Source organism: Petaurus breviceps, unplaced genomic scaffold, assembly GCF_028583685.1.
Source record: "Petaurus breviceps papuanus isolate PSGF00001 unplaced genomic scaffold, PetGlider_PUasm1.0 186, whole genome shotgun sequence".
NCBI classification, from domain to species: Eukaryota; Metazoa; Chordata; class Mammalia; order Diprotodontia; family Petauridae; genus Petaurus; species Petaurus breviceps.
This window is the reverse complement of record NW_027185798.1, coordinates 18,619,047-18,642,154: the sequence shown is the minus strand read 5'-3', so window position 1 is coordinate 18,642,154 and position 23,108 is coordinate 18,619,047. Positions and strand designations below refer to the sequence as shown.

At 48.3% G+C, this 23,108-nt stretch overlaps 1 protein-coding gene across 1 annotated transcript in view; it reads right to left on the bottom strand.

Annotated features, from left to right (window-relative positions):
- PITPNA (phosphatidylinositol transfer protein alpha) overlaps window positions 1–23,108 on the bottom strand; it is a 37,573-nt gene that overhangs the window by 8,421 nt on the left and 6,044 nt on the right. Inside the window, exons 3-10 of the mRNA XM_069089680.1 lie at window positions 18,387–18,532; window positions 15,691–15,782; window positions 10,060–10,067; window positions 9,212–9,286; window positions 8,509–8,592; window positions 6,977–7,054; window positions 6,686–6,796; window positions 5,731–5,853 (exon numbers count right to left, since the gene is read on the bottom strand). Coding sequence (XP_068945781.1) covers window positions 5,731–5,853; window positions 6,686–6,796; window positions 6,977–7,054; window positions 8,509–8,592; window positions 9,212–9,286; window positions 10,060–10,067; window positions 15,691–15,782; window positions 18,387–18,532 — 717 coding nt within the window. The remainder of the gene's footprint in view (window positions 1–5,730; window positions 5,854–6,685; window positions 6,797–6,976; window positions 7,055–8,508; window positions 8,593–9,211; window positions 9,287–10,059; window positions 10,068–15,690; window positions 15,783–18,386; window positions 18,533–23,108) is intronic.

The following is a 23,108-nucleotide window of genomic DNA, read 5'->3' as shown; positions in this document are numbered from 1 at the left end:
GACCTGGGTGAAGACTGGAAAGAGACAAAAGTGGGAGCAGGCCACTCCAGTTATGGGTGATTAGGCAGATCCCAACCACAATGGTCTAGACTCATCAATGGAGCTGGAGACTGAGAAAGGGTTCTGAGTGATGGTGGCAGAGAAGGTGTTTACAAGGGGCAGCAAGAATCAAGAAGCATCCTTACTCCTCCTTCTCCTGGTCAAATGTGTGGGGGTCACAAGAGAAGCAACAACCTCCAGAGTGGCCAGGGATGCAATCTCTTCTGGGGAGAATGAAGTTTCTATGAGGACAATGATGTGGAAAGACTGCTAAGGGATCCAAGATGAAAGGTAGTTTGTCAGTAACTGAAGAGGGGGCTCCAAATGCCATAATGGAAAGGGACTTGGGAATGGGAACGTTCAGTTATGCGGAGATGAGAGTATGTAGCGTGAATGGCAGCATGGAAAGGTAGCTTTGGCAGCGAGGGACATTGATGCTGAATTGCTGTGATCTGGGATGTAGAAGATGTAAACCCTAGGCTATGAGTACTGGTGGGTTGGCCTCTAATTTCTAAGGCCTCATGAAGAGAGAGGGTAGCATTCATGCATCTTCCCCAAACACCAGAGAGGCCTGGAAGGTCTGGGACACCAGGGAGTGGACTGAAATGATACATGGCACAGTAGTTACAGCCCAAGAGGGTGGAGCATGAGGTCCAAACCAAAGCTATACCACATGTGGAGAGTGTGGACTGGGTTGTGTGTCAGGCCTAGTGCTGAAGGTCCAAGCAGCACACCAGGCCTTTGCCAGTGGTCCCAGTCTTTCCACCTTTGGGCTGGGAGTCTTAAAGGTTGGTTGGCACAGCATCAGGGCTCACCTCTGGAAGTAGTTTGAGTGCCACACTAGGCCTTTGCTTGAGTTTCTAGCCACTGACTTGTGGTATGGTTCAAGCAAGTCACTTGCCCTATTTAGGCCCCAGTTTTCTAATCTGCTCAATTCTGTCTTCTTTCCCTTGATCTTGATCCTGCCCTCTTAGGGTGAAGCAAAGCAAATCTCATCTCTCTTCTATATGAGACATGCCCTGTGACAGTGGCTGAGGCTTAGAAGGGCAGGAATATTCCAACCTCGGAATGCCAAGTCCTCCACTACAGAGGATATGCAGCCATGCCACAGTGGACAGAACTACAGAGCGAACACACAGAAACAGGCAGAAGATACAGCTGGAGGAGTTAAGGGAGGAGCTTTTTCACAGAACGAAAGCAGAGGAAACTGGGCAAACTGGATTCTCTGGCAGTCAGTAAAAAGGGTGAATTCTCGTCTGTTTGGGATGGCTTTGATGGCTTCTGCTTGAAGGTGGCAGGATCAGTGATAAGCTCTGGAGAGTCCTGGCAGCTCCAGGAGCCATAAGCTTCCTGCAGGTCACCAGGCAAACACTTCAGCAGGCACAGGAAGCTGCTGCCAGATGGTGCCTTGTGATCTGGGGTCTGGGGTTGGCCTTGGTGGGGTTACTGTCAGGAATTCCATCTGGTCCCCAGACATGGGCTGCAGCCACCACAAGGCAACACCCGGGAAGACCTCCAACAATCTCCTGACCAGCCTTGGCCAGAAGACCTCCCTCCATTTGCCAATCCTTGGCCTCAAGGTGTTCCCAAACAGTCTGCATACTCCCATCCCCTCTCACGGTCAACCCAGTGATAATGAGCCCCTAGACTGCCAAAGAACCCCCAACTCCAGCTGTCCACTTCCACATCCTCACTGGAGGCAGCCTGGGGTACAGTGGAGTCAGGAAGACTTGAGTTCAAATTCAGCTAACTAGCTGTGTGATCTTAGGCAAGTCATTTAAATTGTCTGCCTCAGTTTCCTCATCTATAACATGGAGATAATGACAACACCAAGCTCCCAGGTTATTGTGAGGATGAAATAAGGTAATAAATTGGAAAGCACTTAGCACTTTGTGCCTAGCACAAAAAGCAAGCACTTAATAAATGCCCATTCCTCTCCCAAGCTCCCCCATCCCACTGCTCTACTCCAGATCTTCCAGCCCTCTGAAGTCCCTGCGCCATACCTAACCTACTTCCTTTCATTTCAGACTTCCTCTTCCTCTTGCTCCTCCATCTTCTGGCACTCCCTGACCCCTGGCTTGCCAGGATGCCCCTGCTTCCCGGATTGTCCTCTAGGACTGGCTGCACTTTCTGGTCTACGCCCTGAGGACTCCCTGATTCCAACAGGGGAGGCAGTGCTCCTCACACTCCTCTGCCACACTCAGTAATCTCTCCTCTGAGGTTTACTCTCTCAAAAATTTCCACCCCCCTCACTCCTGGTAGTCATATTCTACTGACAACCAGGGCATCCCCCATCCTTTCTCAGTTCAGTGTCTAGCTCAGTCTCCTTCTCTTGTCTACACTCCCGCTGTCATGCCAGGGGATTTCAATCTACATCCTCATGTTCCTTCAAACACCCCCCAACTTCCTAGTTCCTCAATCTACTCAATTCCCATGTCAGTTTCACATAGAGATGGCCACAGCCTTTGTCTCATCATAACCACCCATGAGTGTTCAATGTTCATGTAAAAAACCTCTGCAATCCTTTAACTAGTCATGACTTTTCATTATTTCATAACATTCCATGCCTTATTGCTTCCAACACTATCCTTTGACCTCATGTCCTCTGATCCCGGTCCCTTTCAATCCTCTTCTAGCCCATCCACACTCACTTCCCTTCCCTTCCCAACCCTGACACCATGATGAGCCAGCTCAACTTGCTTCATTGTTCTATCAACAATTATTCCCTGTTGAAATCCAACCTGGGATTACTCCCAAAATGTGACTCTTGCTCCTACTTTCATCCTGTTGAATGGAGTTGGAAAAAGTCACAGAACTGCTGACCAGATGCACTACAAAGCTGTTACCTAGTCTCAATGGCAGCAGGTTCATTCTTCTCTTCCTCCCTAACCAAACATCTATCCCACCCACGACAATGGCTGTTCCAAATCTCTCTTCTCAAGCCTCCCTCATGGGCTGTTGTTCTCTGTTCACATCTTCAATTGAGAACTTCATCTATCATAGGACCAAAAAAGATTAAGACCATTTTTAGTGATTCTTCTCTCATGTCCACCAGACATCACTCCCCACGACAGCTCATTCTTCTCCTGGCCAATGCCCACTCCTCTTCATTCCCCCTTCTCATCTTCTCCAGCAGACTGCCCCCCTATCATCCTCCCTTCTCTAATCTTTGATTTCTACTCCTGCTTCCTTCCTTGCTGCCTACGACCACACCCAAGTCCCCCCCCGCCATTTTCTAAAACATCCTCATAGATCTTCTTCTGGACACTATCCTCCAGTATCTCTTCCTCCCCTTCTCAGCTAAACAGTCAGAAAAAGCCATCTACACACAGCATGCGCCCCTTCCACTTAACCCGAATGGCTCTTTGAAAGGATCTTTCAGTCAAGAGTCTAGTGGGCTTTTCTCAATCTTCCCCTTCTGGACCTCTCTGCAGCACTTGGCTCAGGTGGCTACCTTTTCTCCTCCTGGATACTGCTCTCTCTTGGTTCAACCTTCCAAATATGGCTGTTCCCCCCAGGGCTCTGCTCTCTTCTCCCTTCCCCTCCATCCTCTCTCTCTGGTGATCTCACCAGCTCCCATAGAGTCAAGGCTCTCTCTGCAAATGACTCCCAAATCTATGGAGCCAAGCCTAGTGTTTTTTCTGAGCTCCAGGCCTCCATCACCAAGCTGTGAACTGCCTGTCCCAAGGGCGTCTCCAACTTGACCTGTCCAAAACAATTCATCATTTTGCCCTCCACACCCACCCTTCTTTCAGGCTTCCCCACCTCTGTCAAAGGCACTCTCCACTCTCCAGGTTGGCAATCTCAGTTCCCCACTCTCATCTGCCCACTCACATCTGCCCAATCAAGGTTGACATCTTGTTTCTATGGCTCTCCTACACATCCCCATCTCTCTACATATGTAGCCACTCCTCTAGTTCAGGGCCTCCCCACCTCCTGCCCAGATGATTGCAATGGCCTTCTAGCCTTCTGAAGGGTCTCCCTGCCTCCAGTCTCTCCCCACACCAGTCTACGTGGGTTCCACAAGGTCACTGGAAAGACCTTCCTCAAGCCCAGGTCTAACCATGTCTCACCCTCCCCAATGAGCTCCCTAAGCCCCCTATTTCTTTGGGGATTAACAGAAACTCCTACTTTTGGCATTTCAGTCCCTGCACAGTCTAGTTCCTTTCCCCTTCTCCAATCTTTACACCCTGTGGCCCTCTGTGTACTCTGCAATATGGCCACTCCTCTTTGCTTGCTGCTCTTCACACATAACATGCCACATCTCTGGGATCCCTTGTGCCTGCACTCTGTAACATCCCCCATGCCTGAAATGGGCTGAGGCATTCTACCTAGATGCTATAAGGTTCCCTACTCAAGCTGCTACATATATACTTTGTATACATCACACACACACACACACACCCACACACAGATGCATCAGAGACACAGGCTCTCTCCACAGTCACCAGTGACCTCAGCTGACAAAGCTCAGCGCCTTTCCCTCAGTTAGAACGTAAGCTCCCCAAGGGCAGAGACTGTTTTTGCTTTTTATCTGTACCCATAGTGTTTGGCACACACAAATGCTTGATAAATGCTCACTGGCTGACTGATGAATGAGAAAGTAAATCCCCATTTTTGTATGCTTTTCTTTCCTGGCTAGGAGCTCATGAGGTCTAAAGCTATGGTCATAGACATACAACTTTTCGTAGACCTAGAGCAAACAAAACAGGGGCCTATGGCCCAGGGCCAGGCAAGGAGTCAGCCAAATGAGTAACCAAGATGCCTGGCCCTTCACAGGAACTAACTGGTGCACGATTCACCCATCTGAGTCACCCTTCCCCGCCCCCATCTCCACGGGGAGAAGCTCACAGAGGCCCAGGAGGGAAAGGAGAGGCATCTGGGAGGGTAAAATGGCTGGGAATAGAAAAGGCTTTTCCCTCCCCAACATGGCTACATGACTGTGAAGTGCCCAGGAGGGTCTGAAACTGAATACCCACCATGACTGTGTCCTCATCCCCACCCCTGAGCTCACTGCTACAGGGAGTCCTCCCAGCCAAGCTTAAAAGAACTTTAGGGGACATAAACCATCCCACCTCCCTGGGTCTCATTTCAATGCTCAACAAAGCTGGAAGCTAAAATTCTCAAGAGAAGCAAGTGAAAACTAAGTAAAGCTGAAAGCCACCTTGGAAAGTGGGCTTCTGGAGCAGTTGGGTACTGTCTGTGGTGCCTGAGGGATGCCCTCGACAGGTTTGTTCCTGGCATCCTTCATTCCCCAGCACATGCCCCACCTCCTAACTGCTCCAGGCCAGGTGCCTGCCCTTCCTGTGGACTTCTTTGGCACCTCTTGCCCGTACCCCTGACTTGGCCCTGCTTCGGCCTCTAGTCCTTTGGTCAGCATTTTCTGGGTCTGTCAGAGGTCCTAGAAGGAAGGTATCATATATAGTTGGGCCTAGTGCCCAGAGCAGATATTCCATAACTAGTCAGTTTTGCTGATGGGTAAGAAACAAGCAAACTTCCCAGAATTCCAGGACAAAGCTCTCAGTTTACTTCTGCCCCACTGTCCCACCTGCCCAGAATCAGTGCCATCCAGCCTGGGTCATACTGCTCCATCCAGCCAGGATCCTGCCCGATGCACCTGATTATCAGCTGCTGTGGATTAGCCCCCGGATTAACCTGGAGCTGCAGAGCCCCCCCTAAGCTCCCACGTACCTCATCCAGCTGTCTCTTGGTCTCATCTTCCATCCTGCGAATGTCATCCATAGTCAGCTCAACCCACTTATCAAGCCAACAGAATAGCTGCCGATGGAAGTTTGTAAACAGACGCTTCTCTTGCTAAAAAATTGGAGGGGACAAGTTGACAATTCAGCAGGTGAAGGACCCAACTGCCCTATTCCTTCCCACCACCGGAGAGCTGATGCCCACACCTCCTTTTACAGAGCAGGGGTGCCTGGCCACATCTGCCTATTTTCATTATTAGCTAGAGGTCAGGATGGCTCTCACCTCGGGCCCTCTACATCACTTTCTTAGTGGCCTCAAAATCCACAAGGCCAGAGAAAAGGCACATCAGGACAGTGGGGGAGGGGAGGATGTATCTACTGGATACTGGCTCCCTGGCCAGGCCTGACCAAGCACCAAAGGGCAGAGGCTTCCTGGTGAGCCTCACCAGGATGTGAAGGGGCATGCAGGACAAACAAGAGAATGCTGCCAAGGTGTTTCCTTCTCTCGGGGGGGGCCACACAGGGCTGGAGGTGAGGACAGTAAATGTGGTGTGGGTCTCAAGCCTCCTGGAAAGAGGACGTCAGTATTAAGGGCATGTGCCCAACTATACTGTTCCAGCCCAGGATTCAGGACCCCTGAGGAATTCAGACTACAAAACTTCCTGCCTTTGAGTTTCAAAGAAAGGGAACAAATGTCTGAGCTGAATCACAGTAAGTCATTTCCCTTCCCATTTCTGTCCCTCAGTTTCCCCTCTCCGTGACACTGGGGCATCTTCCTGGCCCACAGAGCTCCAAGCGTCAGGGAGGGAAGGATGACCCTGCTGGCTTCTGAATCCAGGGAGACAGATCTAAGGAAGCCGGGCCTGAGCTGCTTTTCTCAGGCAATGCACAATGCACACACACGTCCCCACTGGCCACTCTGCTCAGCCCTCCCTCCAGTCACTCACCTTCTGTATAAAGTTTTCAACTTTGTTCTGAAGGCCCCACCACTTGAACTTGACTGTTACCAGTTTGTAGGCGCACATGTAGGGCAAGTCCTTCTGATTCGCCAATTCTTTCTGCACAGAGAAAACACCCAAGGGCAGGCCCATGAGTGAGGAGGCAGCCAATCGGCTCCCTTTAGCCCAGCCTCGGCTCCTCCAAATCCATCTTCTTTCCCTGGTCCACCCCTCAGCCCACCCAGTCCCTGATCCCAGTCCCTGATCTCAGCCCCCTGCTGGTAAGAGTGTGAACTGCACCTTCCAATTGGGACCCAGTGGTCCCCTTCCCGTCTTGACTGATTTAAATTTTGCTGGATCTTCTTCTTGCTTGTAATCCTGTGAAAGAAAGGTGGTGAGTGAGGACGGGGGTACACACAGCATCATCTAACTGACAACCATGCCAGTAAAGGAAGGAGCCTGCCACCCATGCCTGCTGCCCAGTAACCGCCCAAACCAAGAACAGAGGTTAAGAGTGTCTAAGTCCATTAGCTGGCCCCCAGCAGAAGTGGGCAGATGGCGAGTCACCGAGGAGCTATGTAAATATTGAGGGCTGCCTCAGAGAGGACTCAGCGTTATTTTATTTGCTGTGGTTTGTTTTAGACTTTTCCCTATATATACCCATGACCAAGAGCTCAAAAAGAGACAATGTTTCCACTGTCTATGCCAAGGGCCCATATGTTAAACATCTTTGGCCATGATCTCACTGCATTGCTTTCTGTAACTCATTTTTAATGGCTCAGGATGGAAGGAGTTCAAAGTGCAGACTATGTATTGCTTGTGCATTAACAGCCAGTCTCACTCGACTGGTTTGCAAACAGTCGATTCCTCAGCATCTATGAGTGAATTAGCCACAGTAAATTTTTAATTCTGGCTCACTATGCCATCTTTCACCTGACTGAGACGCAGGAAACCCAAATTCACTTAAATCATCTAAGAAAAATCTACCTATGAGGGTGAGTCTCCTACAGAAAAAGAAAGGGGACCCAAAATATCTTCCAAAGTCAATTCCAAACCAAAATAGGTGGTTTGTGTTCTCTACTATCCTGGATCTGTTAAATCACCCCTATTCATATGGAATAACTGAGACTCTACTGTGCACTTAAACACTGGGCTCTCCTATAAGTCCTTACTCCCTTCTTAGAGGGGACGTGAGGAAGCAAGGTAGAACAAAAGGAGAATTCAGATCTTTTCATCGACACACAAACAGACCTGTCTGAAGAACTCACAATGACTGTTGGAACAGAAGGCCCTGCCACCCCGGGCATGACGCATGAGGCCGGGGCATGCCCACTGCTGCCTGAGAGCAGAGGGGAGAGGGCCACAGCCCCTCCTCTCCTGATCCAAACAGAGCCAGAGGAAGAGAGAAATCCGTCTTTCCCACAAAGCCTCTGCTCTGTCGGAGTCTTGCTGCTCACGTCTAGGGCTCTGGTCCCAAAATCAAACACCTTGTCTTCTCTTCCACATCTTAGAAATCACCATTGTCCCCTTCCTGAGCTCCTGGGGCCTTATCCAGAATTCCAAATGGAGCACACTTTTAATACGCATTGTTAGCTGGTCTGGGGAAATCCAGAGCAGGCATCATTGGCCCAGGGTGAAGACTTTCTGAGTGGGGAGAGAGATCATTTGACCACCATCCCTCTAGTAGCGTCCCAAGCCAAGAGGGAACTTCCAGAACTTAGTTGGAAGACACACAGCTCTCCTCTTTCTAACATGTTTCATACCACACCACCCCAACCTCTCAGAGGTTACACTGGCCAACCACTAGTTCTCACCCTGAAAGCAACTCCTACCTTGCTAAGCACCTGGCTCCGATCTGCAATATCTATGAAAACGGTTTCCACATGTTTCCAAACATCTGGCTCCAGTTTGTGCACCTGCAAGAAGGACACAATTCAGTCCAAGATTTCCACAATATACAAAGCAGCCTCCCCCTACAATGGAGTCCTAGGAAGAAGGGCTCCCAAAGCCAAGGAGGCCAAGAGAGGAATTCCCTCCAAGGCAAGCTTTCCTTGCAAGACCAACCAAAATAAACAGGGGGTCAATGGTCACCCCGACATATAGCAGTGGTTGTCAATCATTCAGTCTCACCTCATTCCCCACTGCAGAGAGAGGAAACTTTTGTGCAGGAAGCCTTTGACTTGGTAGCTGGGTTTTAAAAAATCTTTTGTTTTTCACTTATTTATTTTTAATGTTCATTTAAAAATTCTTGAGTTCTAAATTCTCTCCCTCCCTCCAGCCCCTCCCCCACTCACTGAGAAGGCAAGCATCGTGTAGGTATCTGTCTAAAGTGTCATTTTGGGTTTTTCCCTACGATCACTACAATTCAGTGTAAGTTGTGCTCTGGACCAGTCCAAGGACTACCAGGAAGCTGGGCATGTCCCTTGGGGGCCACTTTTTGCACCCCAGGAGAGGTAGAGCCAAGTGGCAAGGTCCGAATGGGTAAGTCCAGGTGGGGCTTTGGTGGTACAGTGGCGTCTTGACAGCTTTACTTACATTTTCCAGTGTTCCAAGGTCAGGTTTGTGCCAGGTTTCAATTTTAATCAGGAAGTCATCTTTCATATATTCATTCTGACAACATAAGGGAGGAAGAACAGCAGAAGATGATCTTTTAGTTACCAGGCCCAGGTACCAAGGACAGCATGGCCAAGGCCATGACCATCCTCCAAAAATCCCAAGGCCACTCCTGGAGCAGAACGCTGCCATGTAGGGTTCTGGAGGTACCCAGGGCAGTGTGATTTGAGGGCTATGGGAAAGGGCATGACAAAGACTTGCTGTGAGGGGAACACATTAAGTCACTAAGCCCTGAGGGGGCATTGCCCACAGGAGGATGAGATACCTGGGATAATGGAGCTCAGGCTACACTAAACAGACCTTGACCATCTGGCAACTCTGCCAAGGCCAGCCCTGACCTGGAGTCACCAACTCTTCAGTAAAGAAGGGGGGAGACAAAGTTAGTCAGCTAGATTTGAGAACAACACTGTGAGGGACCAACCCCAAGGGCAGGAAAGGTTCAAAGTGACCTGGGAGAGACCCCTTTTAAGTGAAAACAGGCTTTCTCATGACACCACCCAGCTCCATGTGTGCCCACATACTGAGAATGGCTGAAATTTGTAAATCTGAATGCCAATGCAGCTTAACCAAGGATCAACTATGCCAACGAACACACTAACCATCGGGAGGGTCACAAGAGAAGTGAACCCCCCTCCTCTAGCTCTGCAGCCCAGGGAAGGGGGAAAAAACTGCCCAGCAGCCTTTGCAGCTGAAACTGCCCTTGCCCTTCTCCTTACAGCTCTCACACAAATGCACAACATACACATGGCAGATCCCTTGAAGATACTTACTGTAATAACTGTTCCAAGGTTAGGGCATGGAAGGAAGAAAGACAAAAGATTAATGAGGACAAATGAACAACTGCCCTCCCCCAGGGGCCGGAAGCAGCAAGTTGGCTCTCAACTCCCAGACTTGCCCCCCCCTCCCCCCAGGCCCTCCGGACAGTCAGGAATAACTAGGCTTCCCCTATCCCCTTGAGTCTTGCTAGCCAGGCAGAAGCCCAGAGGAACAAATTCTGCACTTAATTAAAGACATGCTACTATGTGTTCTCTGGATCTTTTCCAGCTGGGCAGGGAAAGGGAACAGTGCCTGGTCAGCTGACCCCTGCAGCCCCCATCACCCTGCAGTACAAGATCATCAATGGCTTGGGGATTTGAGGCTAGGCAGGAAGGCGTCCAACCACTGCCCACTCAGCCTCTGCATCCCTTCCATCCGCTGTAACCAGATCCCATCCCCTCTGTACCCCTGCTCATTGTAATTAGACCCTTTCGGAAAGCGAGGCTCAATTATTCATCAGAGAAAAATGGCTGCAAGATCCTATGTCAGCGGAGAGCAGCTGATCTCCCAACAAGAGCCTTCACCTTGCGTCCTTGAAGCGCAGATGCTGCCTGTATTTCTGATGGACGCCATACTTTCGTGGAGTTGGCAGGCTTAGAAACTGGCCGTATCACATGAGTGAGGGCACCTTAAGCTCGTTTTAAGTCAGTTCTACATGAGTGAGGGCACCTTAAGCTCGTTTTAAGCCAGTTCTTTTGGACCAAAGGAAGAGTGCTGTTTCTCTTCCTCCTCCCCAAGACCAACCTTGACAACCAAGCTCTTTGGGAGTTAAGAGAGTAAGAAGCTCGAGTGAGTGTGGGAAAAGCTCCATGTACGGAGGCATGAAAGCCTCATGAATCCGCTTTTTAACCTCCAGCAGACCCTCGCTGCCTCAGGATCGTCCTTTCCTTCCTCTTTTTATCAATGCTCCTATTCTCATCTATTTCCAGTCTTCTCTTCTCTCCCATTTTGTCCCCAGCTCGCTCCTAGCAGACGACTCCACCCCCTACTTCGTGGCGACATTAAGACCCTCTAGCTCCAACATGGGGCCCTGGCTGAACTCCCTCCACTTCTCTTGATGAAGCCTCCCTGTGTCTTCCATAATTCTCCAGTTTCAGACAGAGGCCAAGCAGAGCCTCTCAGCTACACCCCCCTCCTCATCAGCTCACACTGTCTCATCTTCTTTAGGCCATTTCCTTTGGTCACATACACTCAATCTCTCCTCTACTGGCTCCTTTTCTCAGTCTACCAATGTTCCCCAGTATCTCCTGCACTAAAAAACAAAACAGGAACCTTCCCTTCACCCTCCCAGTACATCTTTTCACTCCTCCACTGTCAACTCCTAGAAAGAATAGTCTATACACTCACTCCCCCAACTTCCTTACCACCTACTCACTATTCAGTTCTCCTTGCAAACCAACTCCAAGCCCCAGCATCCTATTGAAATGACTCTCTGATGTCACTAGTAACTAACTACTTTACTGCTAAATCTAAAGTCTTTTCTCTTTTGCTTCTTTACTCTTCTGACATGACAGGCACCATAGGGCACTGAGGCCCTAGGCCCTCATGAGCTCCTTGCTGGCTAATCCCCTAAATGTGGATCTCCCCTTTTCTGTCCTTGATGATCCTCTTTTCTCTACATATCCATTCCCATGGTTCCATTTTTTACTTCTATTCAGATGAATTACAGATCAGTCTCGCTCTCTCCCCCTATAGTCTGCCCCCCTTTCCCATCCTTCCTCAGTGCTCTAGTTCCAAGGGCCTGGGCCTACAGCTCTCTCTGAATGGCCTTCAGCTCATCCTTTCCAAACTGGAATTCCACCTTTTTCCTCAACCCAACCCCTTCCCACTAATTTCTCTGCTTCTCTGGGTGGCATTATCAGCTTCCAGGTCACCCAGGGTCATGACTGTGAAAGTCATCTCTGACATTCCCTTCTTCCCCAACATCTGTATTTTGTTGCAAGTGGTATTAATTCTCCCAGCAGCTTTCACATCTGTCCCTCACCATCTTATTCATAATACTACCCTACCGCAAGCCCTCCCTTTGTCTTGTCCACAAAGTTGTGATGATGGTTCACTAGATTATCTTGTTTTCAACTTATACTAGGTGCCACCATCCATGTAATTTTCCTGATGCAACATCCTGATAACACCATGGTTCTATTCCAAAAACTTCATCAGTTCCTCATTTCTTACGAGGTATAAATCCTGTTCCCGGCATTCTAGAGTCTCCACAGTCAAGCTCCAATTCATTTCTGCAGCCTTATCTCAAAAAACATCCTCTCCAGGACTAGCAGCTGTTTCTCTCCTGTCCCCCAACACAATGGGCCAGGAAGAGCTGGTATGCTCCTGACTCCTCACTGCCACTTCCAGACCATCCCTCCACTATCATTACTCAGCAAGCTTTCTCCCTTGGAGGTTCATTCCATCTCTTGCTATCAGTCAGCCCCAATCCTTGTTGCCATGGTCCTCTGGCCTCTAGGTTACCCTCCTGCCTTCTTCACGTACCTGGGCTTTCTTTTTTCCAATCCAAGTCCTCGTCCTTACGGACTTGAACACGTACTCAACAGACACAACATTTAAGGCTCTCCCAAGTCTGGCTGCTGTCTTTCCTTATTTCATGCTACTACATGGACCACTCAAATTCAACACTCCATTTCTTGCCTCCACAAATTTGCCCAGGCCACTCTCCCTTCCTGGAATGCCTCCCCTCCTCAATTCTCAGAATCTTACTTTTTCAAGGCTCAGTTCAGGGACTTCATGAAGAATTCTCTCATTCCTCCACCACATGTATACACATGTATACATACATATGCAACATATATGTATATCTGCATATGTGCTGTGTCTCCCAAACAGAGTGGAAGCCCCTGATGGGCACAGACTTTACCATTTCTGTTTTTATATTCTCAGGACCTAACACAGCACCTTATGCATAGCAGGTGCTGAATAAACATTTATCAGCCTCTTCGTGTATACTACATTCCAGGTACACTTGACCCATGTCTTATCCATTCATCCTTTTTTCCTGTCCTGTGATCTCTAGTCTCCAGGTCTTTCTTTGCCTATGCTAGAGGGGTGCTACCTGGAGTGAATCTTTCTCCCTGACCTTCACCTACTAAAGTCTCTACCTCCAAGGCCTGCTTCAGGTGATGCCTCCTCCAAGTCTTCCCTGACCTTACCCAAGAGGGAAAAGACCATCTTCCGCCTCACCTCGTCTCTTGGTACCTTCTGCATCACAATTATTTGTAAACATGACTTGTCCTTGATGGCAAGGTTTATGGCCTATCTTTGTCACCCCATAGCCTAACACAGCACATTACAGATAGTAGGCATGTCATGTTTGTTGAAATGAATTATGTGTTGACTCCTTTCATGAAATGAAAGGCCTTCAGAAGGTAAGTAAAATATTGGTCCACAATACCTTAAACACCTTCCTTTACAAACTAAATTAGAGTTAAATATTTAGATAAGGATTTAGATCTAAAACCCATCTATCATCAGTCCCTAGAGAGAGATGTCAAAGAGCTCTATTTGTTTACATTTCTTCTTTCCAGAGAGGATGTTTCCAACCTAGATGGGTCTGAGAATTCACTTCACAAAGACAGACAGTCTCTTCAGATGGATGGTCAGTTTCCCTAAAGATCATCTTCCCCTCCTCCACCTGTATACTTGGCCCTTCATGGCCTACCTGAGCTATTAGGAGGCACCAACATTTTCTCCAAGGAACACATAAATATATAATGCTAACACCTTCATGGCAGCTTCTACACCCTTAGGAAATAAGCAGGTGACAGGGGGCACTGCTCTGCAAGGTCTAACAGCGTACCATGCCCAGAACTCTACCTCTAGACATGGAACAGCAGCCTACAACATTCATTTCAAGCAGAGAACATGGACTGTTCCATGCTAAATTGAAAGTTAGTTAACTGAAAACTTAAGAAACTTAAAGTTAACTACAGAGTATGCCTAGTACAATGTTCTTGGATGCCGGGAAAATTCACCACTGGCCCAAGACCAGACACATCCAGTCTCATCTTTTTTTTTTTTTAAAGCAATTGGGTTAAGTAACTTGCTCAAGGTTTTACACAGCCAGTTATTTCTGGGTGTGGTGCTGAGTATCTGAGCCTGGATTTGATCCAGGTCATCCCGACACTGGGGCCGGTGCTCTTACTCACTGAGCCACCTGGCCACCCCTAAGCAATTGGGGTTAAGCAACTTGCTCAAGGTTACACGGCCAGGTGTTTCTGGGTGGGTGCTAAGTGTCTGAGCCCGGATTTGATACCAGGTCATCCTGACACTGGAGCCGGTGCTCTTACTCGCTGTGCTACCTGGCCGCACCCAGTCTCATCTTTTAAAAAAGGGTGCACATCCTGTTTCCAGGGATACAGTTACTATCTGTCCATTGGTCAGGTTGAAGTGATGATATACTCTGACTCATGGGTATGTTTTTGTTCACAATAGTAAACTCCAGAGTGGGGTGTTCCCTCTGGAGACCTCACCCAACTGAGAGGCCATCTGAAGATCCATCCCTCCCCAAGTAATAGCCATGTTCCACCCCACCCATGGGACCTAGGGCCAAGGACTCCAGAGGACAAAGAGCATATAGTTCTATGACCCTTTTACTCCCCAAATTCATGGAATCCAACTTTGCATACAAAGAAGCTATATATGAACACATTCATGTAATCCAGAAAAGTACAAACCAGTACAAGGTATCAAGCAGCCAAAGGGTCTAAGAACAAGAAAACATTCTTAATGACAATGTTTGCCCTCGTCCACACTAGTATAAGTGTCTGGAGGTCAATAAGGAATTATTGCTAAGGGCTGTGGATAAGGGCTGGTATATAGTGACCATGGGCCAGGCCAGCAGTATAGAAAAAGTTAAGTTCCAGAAGATCCTGAACCACAATAGGAAGATACCAGAAGACCTAAATCAAACTGCGACCCTGACCACATGCCCAAAAGCCCTCTTAAAGAGGGCCTTGGCCTTCCCAGGAATATGATGAACACGGAGCTGACCAAGGTCCAGATCAGACTCCTCTTTCATTATTATGGTTCTAGAGTGCCCAGAATCCCATCTCCTAATTTAGAGCCATGGTATACAGTCAGCCAGGTCCAGACACCGAGGTAGGGCTCTCTCCAATGGGCAGGGACGTGTATATCTATCTGTGTACACAACAGCTTCCTCGAATTAGCAGGTCACCACATCTTCTGCTCTTAAAAGATGAAATAAAAACAAATATCCCTCCTTCCTTTGCCTCTCTCTTTAACCCACAGTACAAACCTCTAAGGGTCTACCTCACCTATAGCTTCTTCTCAAAACAGAAACATCTCAAGTTCACCCACAGATCAGGATGGAAAATTAGTCCAAAAGGAAGATTACTAGGCATCTACCCACCTAGTTGTCTACTCAATGTTAGCCAACCGATAATGGCACACACTGGACAGAAGTCAGCCTCTGGCCCTAAACTCCTCTTGGGAATTTTTTTGCTGGCCTACTCAGAGGCAAAAAGTCCATCTAAAGAAGCCTGACTCCACCCCCCATCTCCTCTGCCCCCCTCTCTAGTCTTCCTGCCTTAGGTACTGGTCCTTCCTCTACTCACCTGTTCTACAGTAGGGGTAGGCATTCCACGCTTTTTCATGGATATTCAGGGCTCCCTCTGGGGCCAGCATTCGAACAAATGTCGGCACTTTGCTGTAGTAGGGGATGGGGAAAAGGAAGGAGAGAGGAAGAAGATAGTGGACTTTTTACAGCAGATTCTTCAGACCACAGCTTCAACTTCTGCGACGAGTCCTGGAGAGTAAGTCACCTTAAGACCCCACATTACTTGGCCATAGGACACAAGAGCTGTGTCTCACACGAGTCTGGTTCCCCAGATCAATACCCAACACCTAACCCATCACCAGGCAAGGAAGATAGTGACTGCCTAGGCACTGCTTTTCAGCCAAAACATTCCAAAGCAGAGGGACCCAGTCTGTGCTCCTCGGTTCCAGAGCATGGTTTTAGGTACTTTGGGGGCTGGGATTCAATTCAACAAACATTTATCAAGTTTTGAGCCTTGTGCATGAGGCCCTACAGCAGCCAAGGAAGAAACACACAGTTTAAGCCATCCAGGAAACTACAGTATAGAAGAAACTCTAACACATGCAGATCAACCCAACAAATGCAACACAGAATGGGACAGTGACATGAGCAGAGATATCACGTGTACAGCCCAGAGGAAAGAGAGTGCACTTCTGCCTGGAGGAACATGTGGGAAGGCTTCACAGAAGGGATACTTGTTCTGGCCTTGAAGGGGACACAGGATTTCCTCAGGGAGAGATGAGAAAGGAGGGGATGGAAGGCACACAAGTGGTTAAGCAGGTGACGTGGGCAGGAAATAGAGCAGAGTTTAGTTGGAATGGAGAGAACCTACATGGAAATAGTAGGAGAAAAAGGTAGGTTGCAGTCAGACCATGGAGGAGCTTGAATGTTATTCTAAAGAATTTGGACTTAATTCAGCAAGCAGTAGGGGGAAAAAAACAACACTGAAAAAGCCAAGGAAGCATCGTGACCAGAATTATATTTTAGAAAGAGACTACAGGCACGAATAGAAAACAAATAGAACCTAATCCTCAAGGATCTTCCAGCCCAGCAGAATGCCAGGGGAGCTGGCAAGAGGCCCAAGGGATGTGGGGTCCAACATGCTCCTACGCCCTTGTCCTGCTAAAGCGGTCAGTTCTCTCCACCATTGTGGAGATGATGCTGTGGTCCTCCTGGGAAGTAAAGGTCTGCGTGCCTCCCAATACAAAACATCCTTTCCTAATCAGTTCTTCCAAATCTACTCCAAGGAATGGCCAGCCGGGGGCATGGATCTTCTTCCTTGGCTCTTCAGTGGGGAAGACAGCTCATTCAGGTTTCAGGAGGCTGGCCACAACAGCCTGAGAACCTCAGGTCCAAGACAAGACCTGGAGGTTGTGAAGGTCAGCAGTCTTCTGAGGCGGTATGCCAAAATGCCAAATACTCCTTTATTCACATCCTCATGAATGAGAGAAGTGACTGAAGATGTTGGAGTCTCTTCTTTGTAAGCATGTGCTGTTGGGCTGGGATCATGCAGAGGGTAATAAAAAGTAGTGGCATTCGCCTGAGGACCAAGCAAACACTATCTACAATCCCAATACAGGCCCTAAATCACTGTCAGCTCCCAAATATCAACCCCACTGCTTAGCTTTAGAAGTGTCCTCTAACAAAGCAAAAAATGGAGGATAGAGAGAAGGATGAGACGGAAGGATCACCTCTTGTAATCAGTCATGAGATCAGTCAAGGAGGTAAGAGTTCAATCAGAGCTTACAGTTTTATAAAGCATTTTACAGTCTGTTCAGCACTTTCTTCACAACAATCCTGGGAGGTAACAGAAATATTACTGTCCCCATTTTACAGAAGAGAAAGCTAAGGTTAGTGACTTCCCAAAGTCATATGGCAAGAGGTGGAACCTATGTCTTTTTTTTTCCTTTTTGGAGGGGGAAAGGCAGAGCAATTGGGATTAAGTGATTTGACCAAGGTCACATGGCTAGTGTTAAGTTAAGTCTGAGGCCGGATTTGAACTCAGGTCTTCCTGACTCCAGGCCTAGTGCTCTATTCACTGCACCACCTAGCACCCCGGAACCTATGTCTTCTGACCCCAAATTTAGTCTATACCATGCTGAGAGGCACCTGGGGGTCAGAGGGTGGGGGGAAGCACTGGCCAGGATAGTGGGAGGGCAACAAAGACCCTGAGCCTGCTTCAGGAGTCTTGCCTAGGACTACCCAGTCCTGGCACTGCCCCTCAAGATCATCTCACTAGCGCGTGTACTGAACGCTTTCTACCTCTGTCCTGGCAGCTAGACCACTTTAAGGCAAGAACTGAAGCAAATGAAATGAATTGAGATTCTGCTTGGAAACTATCGATGCAGCATCAGTTTTATTCCAGTTTAGTAGCTGTAGAATGATACTGATAGCCAGGTCCAGTGGATCGACAGACATTTCTTAAGAGAATCCTGATTCAACAAATCCAGTTTCAATTCAACAAACATTTATTGAGCACCCACTATGTGCAAAGCACTATTTATAATTCAGGAATGAAAAGGATTTGGAGTTCAACAAATTAGTGGAGAGTCATGTTTTAGATTCAAATGGAGGCACCCCAAGATCACTGCAATGTCCCCAGGATTTCTACTCTTGCACAAGGCCAGCTCTTGGCTTCCTTGGAAGTCTCTTCCCATCAGACTAAGCACGCCGTTCAAGCCCCTCAGCTCAGGGTCAGCCCTCGCTTCCACATACCTCTGTAAGTGGTAGATCTTGTGGGTATACTGGCCTCTCTCTCCATCCTTCTCATAGGGCTCATTCACCAGGACCTCCACACCTTCACCACCACCAGTTTCATTCTTACTGGCCTCTGCCACCGAATACAGCTGTCCTACCTGGTACTGAAGGAATAGAGAAACAAGAATTACCCAAGGGCTAGTGGCTTCTCAGTAGTTAAATACAATCTAGTTCCTTGTGCCCAGAAATGCAAAAGACTATCTAACCAGATAACTGTGCAGCCCATGAGGCTGCGGAACATCCAAGTCGTTCAACAGTTCAACAAGAATCTTGCCAGGAATTCTTCCAAACAGACAAGCTGCCCCACAGACTCTCAAGTTGGCAGATACACATGCGTGTAGCGGTTATGTATCCCAGCAGACAACTTGCTTGTCCCCATCCTTCCTATTTCTCCAATAATCCACCAGGGCTGACCAGGGAATGACAAGGACTGAGATCTTACTGAACCATCACCTGGCGCACAGGGCTACATCTGTCCTGGGGGCTTTCTCCAAAGGGTCCTCACTCCATCCACTTACACAGAACTCCAAGGTCTCACCTCTTACCAAAGAGCTCTGACAAACTCCTTCCCACCTGACATACCTCTCTTCGGTCTCCTCCTTGTCCTGGAAGGTGCCCAAAGGATACCCTCAGCAGCAAATATATCTCCTAGTCCTTTTCCAAAGTGCTGAGGTCTTGCTAGCTGGCACCAGAGTGACTCTCTTGGCTTCCTGTAATAGTGCAGTCCCATGAACTAGAACCTGCAGCTGTACTCTGGGCATACATAATACCTTTTGGTTGGCACTGAGGAGCTGGCAAATGCCAAGTGTACCTTCCCTGAGGTCACAGGCCACAGTGGGCAAGGCCATTTGCTTTCTCTTGCTATTGTGAAGCTCGACTTCGGTGCTCAGGTCTGAGGCAGTGATTAGTTAGCCCTCAGGCCCTCTATCCTCCTCTCTAAAGGAAACCTGCAAAGGGGGTAGAAGGGAGAATGAGGGAGGAGAATGGATGCACAAAAGCAAGCACTCATTTCCTATGTTAAATGATCTCAGCCTCGGTCAAACCAGTAATAAAACTGCCATAAAGAGAAGGAAGGAACAAAGGCCCGCCATTTGCTTACAGTGTGTATGTGTGTGTGTGTGGAGGGGAATCAAATGAGAGACTCTTTTCCATCCTATTCCCTATGGGAAAATAAGGGCTTGGGATTCCCTTCTCTTCTCAGACTAGGAGACAGGGAATAGATCACAGGGTAGCTGCCAGTGACAGTAATGTCCACAACAGCAAAACACAGCAGCCGAAATAGCGACTGATCACTTTACCCTGAGCTAAGCTACCAGGAGGGGAGCAACTGGGAATGTGACCCCCCAGCCCCTGGGGTAAACTGAAAGGCAATCCCTCTTTGACCCCTGAACTCTAAAGTTTCAGGTGAAAACTCTGTACAAAAAGCCAAGAGTGGCTCCAGCAGGATCATGAGACCTCCTAATCTCATAGAGTCCCTTCCTTCGCTCACCCTGGTCAAGGGCCAGCCCCCCCCCCCCCCCCCCCCCCTGCCAATCCCAAGCAACACCAGCACTGCCAGCATGCTTTATGATATCCTAGGTGGCCTACTTGGGACACACATGAAATAGAGGAGTTTGGCTGAGCAGCTGCTCCAGAAACATCAGCTGGAGACAAGCTGTGAGAATGTTTGCCTGGGCTGGTTCCCTCAGCACGGCTGGCCTGATGGGACAAGCTGGGAACGGGGTTCCCCAGGCACAGACTAATCTCCTTTAGTAACAGTGTTTCATTCATTCTGTTCCTCTTAGGCAGCAGGAGTCAAAGGTCAGGCCCTAAGAGGATCAGCCTGTTGGGTTGGCATCTTCGATCTTTAATCTCCCTTGATATTCTGATCCTATAATCCCAACCAGACAAGGGAAGGCAATTCTGGTAAGGCAGACTGGTAAATAAGACTCAGCTTCCACCAGCTCCAGTTGGGGGGAGACAGCTGGCAGGGGAAAGGAAGCAAGACTTCACCTGAGGAGTCCTTGGGGAAGAAGCAAGTCTGTTAAGATAGCCAGGCTCAGAGGGGAGAGACTTTAAACAAGGTATCATCTAAACAGGGGTCATAACATAAGGTAAGCCCACAGAGAGACAGTTTCTAAACCATGAGGTCCCTGAGGCCAAAGGGGAATTTATATCCTTGACTTTTGAGTTCTGTTCCCTTATCCCAAAGAAGGGTTTCAAAATTTAGCTAAGAAAAACAGGAACTCTGCTGTATTTAGCAATCCTATTACAGGAGGAGGGTGGGGGACAAGGGTGAACACAGAACTCCGAGGCACATGAAAAACACAGCACAGCTGCTATTTCCACCCACACAACAGTGTGAGGCTGGGCACCCAAAAAGAGATGAAGCCTTGGAGACATCTTGGGAAAGAAGAAGTGAAACTGCACTACCCACAAGGGCAAAGGGCAGGCCTTACCCCAGATGGGAGTGCATGGCAGACACGCCCAAGAAAGAGGAGCCCCAGTACTGTGCACCTCAAAATGGAACCAGGCCAGGTAAAGGCTATAAGGAATGACAAAAGGAACAGCTTCATAGAAACCTGGGAAGATTTTAATAAACTGATAAGGAGTGAAATGAGCAGAACCAGGAGAACAATTTATGTAGTAACTATAACACTGTTAAGAAACAACTTAAGAACTCCAATCAATGCAATGACTGACTGATTCTGGAGGACCTGTGGTGAATGAAGCCTGTTCCTTTCAAGAGGGCTGATGAATTCAGGGTGCAGAATGAGACAGACACTTCTGGATGCAGCCAATGTGAGAATTCATTCAGCTTAACTGTGCATATTTATTACAAGGTTTTTGTTTTTTCAATGAAAGAGGGAGTGAGAGGGAGAGAAAACAAATCTTTGTTTGTTGAAAAAAAATATTTTTAATTAAAAAAAAAAAACTTAAACAGGAAGGAAAGGATCCTGACAGCATGAGATTTGTGTTATAGCACATGAAGTTACTCTTCCTAGGAAATGCCAAACTCCTCAGGGAAGATGGAACCCTCAGAATTACAACCAGCAAGGAGCTGAATCAGGCGCCTGTGAAAGGAGGCAAAGTGATACAAAGGTATTCACTTCCTACCATTCTTCCTCAAACTTATAAATCCAAGAGTTCCTACCACATGACACAGGACAGCCTCTCACAAAGCAGGTGTGAGTGACCACAGGTGCTCAGCGGAACTCATGGGATACACCCACTTATCATCAGGATGGGACAACGGACTTTGGCCTGTCTTGGTTCTTGCTTCCTTCAAGGTCAGTCCCACCTTTGGCTTCCTTATCCTCTCCATTCAGGCCTTTCTCAGGTTCTCTAAGTGAAGTTTATGACTAGCACAAGTGGGCAAAAAGGAGATCCTCCCCTCCCTCACCTCTTTCATCCAGGACCTGGGCCAGGCACTGCTCTCGGTTCTGTAGCTTGTTACCCACACACTCCTCTGACCTAGCCAGCCAAGGCACCCCCGAAGCAAAGCAGAGTGAACCCGACAAGTTCAGCCTCAAGCTGATGCTGCCTCTCACCCCAACCCTTACTTAAAAAAATTTTTTTTAACCTTTTCTTACTCCAGAAGATAAAACCAAATGCTTTTATAGCCAATCCTGAGGAGTAGAGGGATTTCTTCAATCTGCCAACATCAGGCCCTAAAATAAGCAATCAGCCACTGGGCAGCAAGGCAGTAAGTAGAATGAGCACTGGGCTTGGAGTAAAGACTTAGGTTCAAATCTTGACTCTGGGTGAACCTGGGCAAGTCACTGCTTTGGGTCTCATTATCTTCATGTAAAGTGACAGAGCTGGTCTCTTGGCCTCCCAGGAGCTGATGATCTCATTCTGGTCTCCCCACCTAGCTCCTGGATTCCTCTTCACAGAAACCAGAAGCTCTAGGGCAGATTCTGACCCTCTCCTGGCTCTGGCATTGAGGAGTGGACACAATTCTGCACCTTCTACCTGGCAGGAGGGTCTCCATCACCTGATAAAAGGACTTGAGAACTTGGCTATTTAGGACTCCTTCAGGGATAGCTGCTGGCCAGAGGAAAGGCCATGCCAGGCCACGGGAACATCACTGGACACTCCAAGTTGGGCATTCAAGGTCTGAGACTTGGTCACTGCCACCTCCAGACAAATCACAGAGCCCCTCTAGGATACCGCTGCTCTCCAACACAGAGGGCATTTCACAGGCACTCTCTGTCATTTGTCCAGCGCCTAAAAACCCCTGGGCAGGACATGTGTTTTTATGTCCTAACCAAAATTCTCGTGTCCTAAACTAAGGCGACACAATTCTTGTAGAATTGGACAACAGCTACTCACTATAACTCTGATGGAAAAATGTGAACGTAGCTAAAGACTACCATTAAGTACTCCATCTCTCCTCTAGGCTTAGACCCCTGTGATAGTAATGGAATGTGGAGATTCCCCTGTATTGGGCTTGGTTTTCAAATTGATTGTATTAAAACCCAGAGCTTGTTAATCCCACCTGTGGGATGGACTTTTTGATGTGAAAAGAAAGTCCTGACTGGGAGGAGCTGGTGACGTAGATTTGGAGAGACAAGAGAGAGAGGCGGAAGTTCTTTTTGGAAGCAGCACCTCGTGGAGAGAGACTAAGAGATTGCTGGTGGCCGCTTTGAATTGCCCTGGACTTTTGAGACCTGCCCCCTGAGCTGCCAAGGACTGAGG